We start from the raw sequence: 7,644 nt of genomic DNA, 5'->3' as shown, positions 1-7,644 counted from the left end.
AAAAAAAAAAAAAAAAAAAAAAAAAAAAACGCGAGGCTAAGGCGAGGCCATGGGAGATAGAGAAGTTTCAAGGAGCTGAAAAAACGATCCATGGAGAGGACGATCGATCAACTAAGCAATACCTGATGGGGAGCAGGAGGGTACTCATAGCCAATAGCATTACCATTTGATTGTTTAGTCCCACTTGACGAAGCTGTTTTTTTACGATCTAAATCAGCCGATTTGGATCCAGACTGGCCTTTCGACCTCGAATTTCCCTCTGCATAATATATCCAAAGAAAAATCAATGTAGAAGTACAAAGAACAATCCCAGAAAATTATCAACTCAGATTATCGAAGAAATCAAAAACTAGCCTTACACAAGTTATACCAATACGAGTAAGAATAAGCAAACGCAAAATAACCTAAGTCGGACTCGGGAGTGGAATAAGAAGAAAAGAAAAAGAAATGGCACCTCGAGCTGAACTCGGCGGCGTGGTCTGGAACTGCCAATCAGATAAAAACCCACCATCAACAAACAAATTTCCTCGAACTGAAGACGACGGGTCTGATCTTCTTCTGCCGGAACTACCTTTGTTCTTCCTGAAACCATCACTGGGTTTGGCATGGTTGGTTCTTCGTCTTCCTCCGGCCATCGTAGACCTGGCACTGCCAGAGAACGACAGCGTTTTTATCGATGAGCTCGGCTGGGTAGGTTACAAGTCAAGTTCCCAAAATACGAAGCAAACCGCCACAACGGGGAAGCTTGCGGTGGCGTCAGCTGGGTAGACGGATAACAAAGAGACCAGCAAAGAATCGGATCCACTCGCTTGCTGGGCAAGTAAACCACGAAGGTCAAGGCCTACAACTCCTCTTTCAGGCCCGTTTAAGCCCATTTTGTAAATAAAACATTACACTTCTTATTATTGATGTTTAAAAATGAAAGTAACTCAATTATAATTAATGATTAGGTTAGCAGTTAGGCCTTTAATTAATTTAGATATTAACTACCAAACAAGTTACTATTATTGTCTACTTTGGTTTGGATCGGTTCATTAGGTTTGCGGGACAGTCTCACGATTTTAAAATGTATTTTTAATGAGAAGTTTTCACAATCCACCCCCATATGGTCCAACATCATCGTAGGCAAACCGCCCAGACTCTAATACCATTTTATAATAATTCAAGTTCACTTTTAGCAGATAATGTTCGCTTTGGCTCATTACGTATTAATGTCAATCTCACGGTTTTAAAATACCTCTATTAAAAAGAAGTTTTCACACTTTTAGAAGACTATCTTTAATTGATGTGAGATCTCACACTCCACTCCTCATAATACTATTGGTACCCGATTGAGGACAAAATAAAACAAAATAAAAAAAATATTAGTTTATTTACGAAAGGAAAAATGGGGAGTGAGTCAATGTCTTGTACAGCCCAAAAGGGCATCGTATCACATGGCAATCGGCAAAGGCGGCAACACAAGAAACAAAGTAGGCCAACTCCCAAACGCACAAGCCCACAAGCAAGCACAGCACAGCACACGTCTCCCACATCGCTTAATTGCCGCCTTTCCCTTTTACCATTTGCCGACAACTGTCTTCTCTTCAACCTCCCCCCTTAATTTCCCTTCCTTACCCTATATAATCCTCTTCTTCTCCCTTCCCCTTTCTCTCAACTCCTCCCTGGCGACGGCCACTACCACAGAATCTATGGCCGACGCCTTGTTTGGATCCGTCTACCACGGCTGCATCGCCACCTGCGACGCCGAGATCGCTCGCCGTCCCTACCACAAGAACTGTGGTTGCGCTCTTCACGATCGAGATAACAGGCGCTGTTCCCACTCTATGTCCAAGCACAGCACCGTCTCGTATCCGATTCGACGAGCCTGGAGTGAGGGCTGCTTGGCTATGGCTGCTGCTTCTGGTTCTGGCATTTCTTCTCCCTCTTCTTCCCCGTCGATGGAGTTGGAAGGCCTTGGATCTAACAGGAGATGAACAGTATTCTGATTCTTTTTTTGTTTCGTTTTGCTCTCTCTCTCTCTCTTTTCTCTTCGTTTTCATAGTTTGTAATACATGAGAAATTCTTTTGATTTAGTGGAAAATAGAGTTGATTGATGAAAGAATGGAATGGTGTAAATCGCTTGATGTTTGCTAATAGAATGAAAATGTTCTGTGCATTTCGATGAACCGATTATCGATTGAAGATCCTTTCATCTATTTCACAGAAACGGCGATTGTCCTCCATTTTAGTTTCTCCTCGCGATTGATTGCGTTGAGCGATGAAGATGAAAGCAGAGTCGATTCACGCTCGCATTCGGAAGTTTCCTTTCGAGGATCCTTCAACTAATACCAAAATTGAATTTCCAAAAATATCTTTAATTTCTCCCACATAAACAGACATAAATATCTCGATTTTGCATTTTCCTTTTTTTGAGCACATAAATTTTAAAATATTAAATTGATGAAATTATTAGTTTTCTTAAAATACCAAATCGAGAATTTATTAAAATGAACGAAATTTGACAACAAAAATAAGAGTAAGTACCAAATAATAATTTATTCGAAATTCGAAATTCCAGCCCTACTCGCACTGAGCATAAAGGCTACCATGATGAAGCCAGCTGTACTATCCCTCCGCCAGGCTGCTTCGCCTCGGACAGATTCTCTTCTCTTCTCCTTCAACGAAATAAATCACATTTTAAAAAATAAATAAATAACCCATTAAAAAAAATGTAGACAGCATAGTTATAAGCATAACTTGAATAAAATTAAAATTAATTAATAATAAATAATGAGAGCATGAAAGATGGGTGCAGGTGTAACGCCCTTGTGGATGCCCATTCTCTATAAGTGGCCTTCACCGACCCATGTGAATAAAGACATATTTAATAATTTCGTCTTAAACGAACTTAAATTTTTGTAATTTCTGGACGGAAGCCAAAAAGTGGCCAAGTTCTTGGCCATTTCGTTATCATTTCCACTTTTACAAGCCAATCCCATTGTCTTTATTGGAAAAACCAATTAGGTGTCCAAATCTCTTAGTTAACCAACCCCACACAACACCTCAACTCCAACCCATCCCGTTCAATTTGGGGCAAGTTCTTTGTTGTGTTTCCCTCACAAGCAGAAACAGAGAGAATTGGGCAATGGGAGGTGAAGTGATGGGCGGATGTGTGTTTGATGCGTGACTTTTTGATCGAACGAAGGCCTTACCATCGCAACTGTGGCTGCGCATTGCACCATCGCCTCAAAAATGGGGGTTGTCCGCATGCTCTTAACACCTCTGTTTCCTTTCTCAAAGCTCAGAAATGGACCCAAACTTGTCGGCTGCAAATCCAGGCCCATGTCTGAGTTCTCCGCCCATGCTGCTCCTACCTCCCTTCTTCACGACCTTTCTTCCGGTATATGTGCTAATGAAGTTTCAATTTGTTCACAGAATTAATTCCTTCTTTTCGTTGCATTTAGTCTCTAGTTACTCTCTAGTCATGTGAGCTTGTGATTACTTGTGTAAGGTTAATGCCAAATTAATGGATTTATGTAAATTCTAACCCACAAAAATTCTTCATCCATTTATTATCTATCTTATTTGATTGTAATTATTTAATTCTTCCTATTCTTTTCTTCATCATATTTAAAAATGTTTGCCACTTCCGTTGTTTCTTACATCTGTTGACGAATCAAAATCTAGATTTAACATTTATGCCATAAGTCAATTATGAACATGAACAAGAACAATAACAAGAACGATCAAAATTTCTCCATATACACACACTAACAAATAAACGAATCAGTCCAAACAATTCCCCAAGTATTTCCATTAACCAATCAATTCCTTTAATGTTGTTCCCTTGAAGCCAATGGCACAGCAAACCTCGAAGAGAAGCCAATTGGGGGGCGATCGTCTTCTCCATCAAGCCCGCCATCGAAATTCAGAGCATAGCTTTCAGGGTCATACTGAAACCTGTTCCTCTGTTTTCTCCCCTTCAAATAGCCTCCCATTTTTCTTATGAAGTTCTTCCATTTGGGTCCAGCCACCATTTCTGAAACCTCCTTCAACTTCTTCAATTTCTTCACCATCCAAAACTCCTCTTCCCGTCCCCGTTGCTGCTGTAGAAGATTTCCCTCTTCGTAATTGCCGTTCCGATTGAATCCGAACCCGAAAAGCTGAAAGCAGGCGCACCCATTTGAGGGAACGGCCTCGTCGGTGTCATGAAGGTGTTCTTGTTCCTCGTTTAGAGGTGAATAAGGCGTGGGAGGCGGCCTGGTTTGATGGGTCGCCATGGGAGAGAGAGAACAGAGGTCTTAAGTGAATTGGGATTGTGGGGATGGAGGGTTTTGTTCAACTAGTGGAAGCCATTGAAGGGATATAAAGGAAAGACGAAATGACGCAGAAATGGGAAGATGGGTCCTTCCTTCCGCTCTCATTCTCGTGTGATTTGGCCTTGAATGCGTCTAAAGACGAGTTTATATGACGTCCAGGGAAGGAAAGAAAACTCCAATTGGCAAGCTATCTTTTTCCAAGGAAAGCTTCTGTCCTCTCTCACGCTCTCACCTCTACAGTCAATTTACAAAGTTGAAAGCAAATCTAACGTCTCAAGTTCATTTCTCGGCTCTGTCCGCCTCACACCCTCACAATTTTAAAACATTGTTGTTAGGAAGAGGTTTAGTTCTCCTCTTCAACAGATATTAGATCTTATAATTCACTCTTCTTTGGGGTTAGGGTCTCCGTTGTCATACAGTTGGATGTCCACTTCTAATACCATTTGTAACAATTCAACTTACTTTGAGTAGATATTATTTATTTTAACCCGTTACATATATCCGTCAACCTTACCATTTTAAAATGTATCTGTTAGTGAGAGATTTATATACTTTTGTCTAAGGTGAGATCTCAAAATAAATATAGGATGATAATGAAGAAAGTAGGTGGATTTTGTTTGGAGTTAGTTGGCGATAAATTCAAGCATGGAGCATCAAAGTTGACCAGATTTAGAATGGCGGCTGCACAAACACGCAGTGCCTTAATTTCAATATTCTAGAGTCTACGGTGAGCGCACGTTGTTTCTGAAGCATTTTGGGTTTGTCATTTGTTCATATTTTATAATACACAGTCCAATCAGATTCAACTCTTTTAAAGTTGAATGCTTTTTGCGGAGATTACTGCTCAGCTTAACTCGTAAGGAATGATTTTGCCAAAAATTGGATCTTTCCTACCCAATTTTCTTTTCCATATTTGCTTGAAACTTGAAGCTTAGCCTCTGTCGTGGAAGTGTTCACCGTACACCACCTAATATTGCTGCCTGACGTTTCACCTTGGATGGGCCCAAATCACCAACCTTGAGGCACAAATAGCAGCATAAAACACATCAAATGAACTACCAAATGCGCACCAGTAGAGCGGCCTTGCACGAAGAAGCAGAATGCCATGTATGCCACCTCTTATCGTAAGAAAATCTTTTTCCAGCTGAAGCATTTTAAAAAATTAACTGTGAATGTGACTACAGCAACCATCAATATCTACTAGTTGTGAGCTTAAGCTGTTACACAAACTGACTATATTGGATTTGATCAGACTTAACTTAGCTTGGATTAAGCTAGGCTTTCAGGTTATCTGAACTTTATTTTTGTAGGATAAACCATTATAAAAAAATAAAAATGGTTAATATAGATAAAAATCATATATAGCATACCTTATATATGATATCCCTCTTTAATTTAAAGGTACTATCCATTAAAAAAAAATTAAACTTGTAATGGAATAAAAAAAAAATGATCTCTTTTAGTAAAATGTTTCCGTCCACGAGTCTTACAAGTGTGGTAGTAAAGAAATCCAATTAATTGACCTGAAGTTGATGGGTCAGTCCAAATGGGGTTAAGCTTTAGGCTTCAAGAATGGTATCACCATAATTTCTTGGTTGGTTGATTCAGACTTCAATTTAATATCATGTATTCCAATTGTTTACTTCAACTCCACTCTGGTAAATTTCTCCGAAGTTTCTCGTTCGATTCCCTCCTAATTTCTTCCTTCTCTATCCAATCACTGAACTTAACTACCAATTCCATGACAAACCAATAAAGCCCTAGATCAGTGCAGGAATTTCAGCTTTCAAGGTTTCGCCAAGTTTCTCCCATGGCCGGAATGCTTCCAGGTGTAGAGTGTGCTCGAAGAAGACGGTTACATCAAACCAAAGCATGCTCGGATTCACCGCCCATCGCCGCCACTCGGACCTTAACCAGGAAATCCATTCTCTGCTTGTACACAAGCAACCACGAAACGCTCCTCGCTTCAAATCCCTCTCTGGTTCGTAAATCGCATCTCGACCTGTCAATGAATTAACAAATTATTCATTCGATTGAGGATGACGAACAGAGCTGATTCGATTTATCGTATTTTTTTCTTTTGCAGCAAGGAAGCCTGCTAGTCGAGGCACAAGAAAACGATAATCTGGACGGAATCGCGAGAGAGGCGAAGAGGAGATTGGACGAGCGATTGAGGAAATCAGAGGATAAAAGGTACTGAAATGACGGCCTCTGGAACAGCCGCGATGAATTTACATTTCGTTCATTTATTAATCATAAAACCTAAACAAAACACATCCAAAATTACTCTTGTAATCTGCGATTGGATGCAGAGGGATGGCGACGAGAAAGTTCAGTTGGACGAATTGGATCGCCGGCGAGAAAAACAATTGTGGTCAGTGCTGGTGATGAAGACGACTTCATTCCAGTGGCTCCTTTCTCTTCTTCTTCTTCTTCTTCTTCTTCCTCTTCTTCCACACAGTGCTTGTTTTTATTTATTCAACACAGGATGGGATGATAACTTTTTTTATTTAGAACTGCTCGTAATTTCCTCCAGATTTTTCGTTAACTCGTGACGAAAAACATTTGTAAATATGTTTTCTAATGTATGAGATGTTAAAATACAGAGATGTTTTTGGTTTATCTGAATGATTCTGCTTATAATTGTTCAGTTCCTCATAGCATTTTTTTTTTTTTTTTTTTTTTTGTGTGTGTTCATAGTCATCATCCAGTTCATTGTTCATTTGGATTCTCTTTCATGTTTTTTAAAAATTATTTTTAAATTTGGCAAGAAATCCCAAAACACTTTGTAAATTACTGTTTGTTAAATTCAAAATCGATTTGAAAAAGCATGCTATATTATTATTTGGTAAAATAATTCAGAATTCTAGTAATTTATCTCCAACAGCCAAATTTGGCATTATTTAAATTGCTTTCAGATTTTAGTTAGTTTTGAAAATTTATAAATGGAAGTAGGTTAAAATACCCCGTGAAAGTCAAATTAACAAGTTTGGCCAAATAAACCAAACAAAATCATTAAACAAACAGACACAAAAACACAAAAATAATAAATAATAAAGCGTTAAAAGATGATTATTATAAATATATAAAGTATGTCCATCGATTTAACTATATAATTAGTTTTTTTTTATTGCAATTATATGCTATTACTTTAAATCAATAGTCAACAATTAACTTAAATTAAATGGTAATAATTTTCAATGTTTATTATTAGAAAATATCAACGATACCATATGGTGTAGCCAAATTTTATCATAATGTTTTAATTTTTTGAACTTAAATATGGCAATTTTTATCATTTTTTTTTTTTTTTTTTTTTTTTTTTTTTTTTTTTTTTTTTTTT

The 7,644-nt window shown here is 38.3% G+C and overlaps 3 protein-coding genes and 1 long non-coding RNA gene across 7 annotated transcripts in view; 1 reads left to right on the top strand and 3 right to left on the bottom strand.

Annotated features, from left to right (window-relative positions):
- Positions 1-842, bottom strand: part of LOC111496865 — a 5,333-nt gene extending 4,491 nt beyond the window's left edge. The window contains exons 1-2 of one of the 2 annotated variants that reach the window (XM_023147414.1): positions 455-842; positions 123-259 (exon numbers count right to left, since the gene is read on the bottom strand). In XM_023147414.1, the coding sequence (XP_023003182.1) occupies positions 123-259; positions 455-635 (318 nt within the window). In that variant the 5' untranslated portion in view covers positions 636-842. The remainder of the gene's footprint in view (positions 1-122; positions 260-454) is intronic. The other variant, XM_023147406.1, reaches the window with a different exon arrangement.
- Positions 843-2,071: 1,229 nt separating this feature from the next.
- On the bottom strand, positions 2,072-3,136 carry LOC111496889. Its single transcript, XR_002720530.1, has 2 exons — positions 2,527-3,136; positions 2,072-2,324 (listed from the first exon to the last, which is right to left on the bottom strand). It is a non-coding gene; the product is annotated as an uncharacterized LOC111496889 (long non-coding RNA).
- A 440-nt stretch (positions 3,137-3,576) lies between these two features.
- Positions 3,577-4,382, bottom strand: LOC111496880. Its single transcript, XM_023147427.1, has one exon. The coding sequence runs from the start codon at positions 4,260-4,262 to the stop codon at positions 3,816-3,818; it is 447 nt and encodes a 148-aa protein (XP_023003195.1). The 5' UTR covers positions 4,263-4,382; the 3' UTR covers positions 3,577-3,815.
- A 966-nt stretch (positions 4,383-5,348) lies between these two features.
- Positions 5,349-6,946, top strand: LOC111498516. 3 transcript variants are annotated; one of them, XM_023149808.1, is made up of 4 exons: positions 5,349-5,408; positions 6,076-6,282; positions 6,388-6,494; positions 6,614-6,946. In XM_023149808.1, exons 1-4 carry the CDS (start codon positions 5,352-5,354, stop codon positions 6,687-6,689), a joined length of 447 nt encoding a protein of 148 aa, XP_023005576.1. In that variant the 5' UTR covers positions 5,349-5,351; the 3' UTR covers positions 6,690-6,946. The 3 variants fall into 3 exon arrangements, with proteins under 3 accessions (XP_023005576.1, XP_023005584.1, XP_023005591.1); XM_023149816.1 differs by having other exon boundaries at positions 5,396-5,425; XM_023149823.1 differs by lacking the exon at positions 5,349-5,408 and adding an exon at positions 5,825-5,959.
- The last annotated feature ends 698 nt before the right edge of the window (positions 6,947-7,644 follow it).

The sequence above is a fragment of the Cucurbita maxima genome, unplaced genomic scaffold, assembly GCF_002738345.1.
Source record: "Cucurbita maxima cultivar Rimu unplaced genomic scaffold, Cmax_1.0 Cma_Scf00002, whole genome shotgun sequence".
NCBI classification, from domain to species: domain Eukaryota; kingdom Viridiplantae; phylum Streptophyta; class Magnoliopsida; order Cucurbitales; family Cucurbitaceae; genus Cucurbita; species Cucurbita maxima.
Note: the sequence above shows the minus strand (reverse complement) of the source record. Positions and strands in the feature narration are given on the sequence as shown.

What these genes read in the sequence shown, in the direction of transcription:
- LOC111496880 (XM_023147427.1), bottom strand. Translation starts at nt 4,262, where the DNA reads ATGGCGACCCATCAAACCAGGCCGCCTCCCACGCCTTATTCACCTCTA.
- LOC111498516 (XM_023149808.1), top strand. Translation starts at nt 5,352, where the DNA reads ATGAACTACCAAATGCGCACCAGTAGAGCGGCCTTGCACGAAGAAGCA. An exon ending in ACGAAGAAGCAGAATGCCAT is followed by an intron (nt 5,409 to 6,075) that starts GTATGCCACCTC and finishes AGATCAGTGCAG; the next exon opens with GAATTTCAGCTTTCAAGGTT. An exon ending in TCGCTTCAAATCCCTCTCTG is followed by an intron (nt 6,283 to 6,387) that starts GTTCGTAAATCG and finishes TTTCTTTTGCAG; the next exon opens with CAAGGAAGCCTGCTAGTCGA.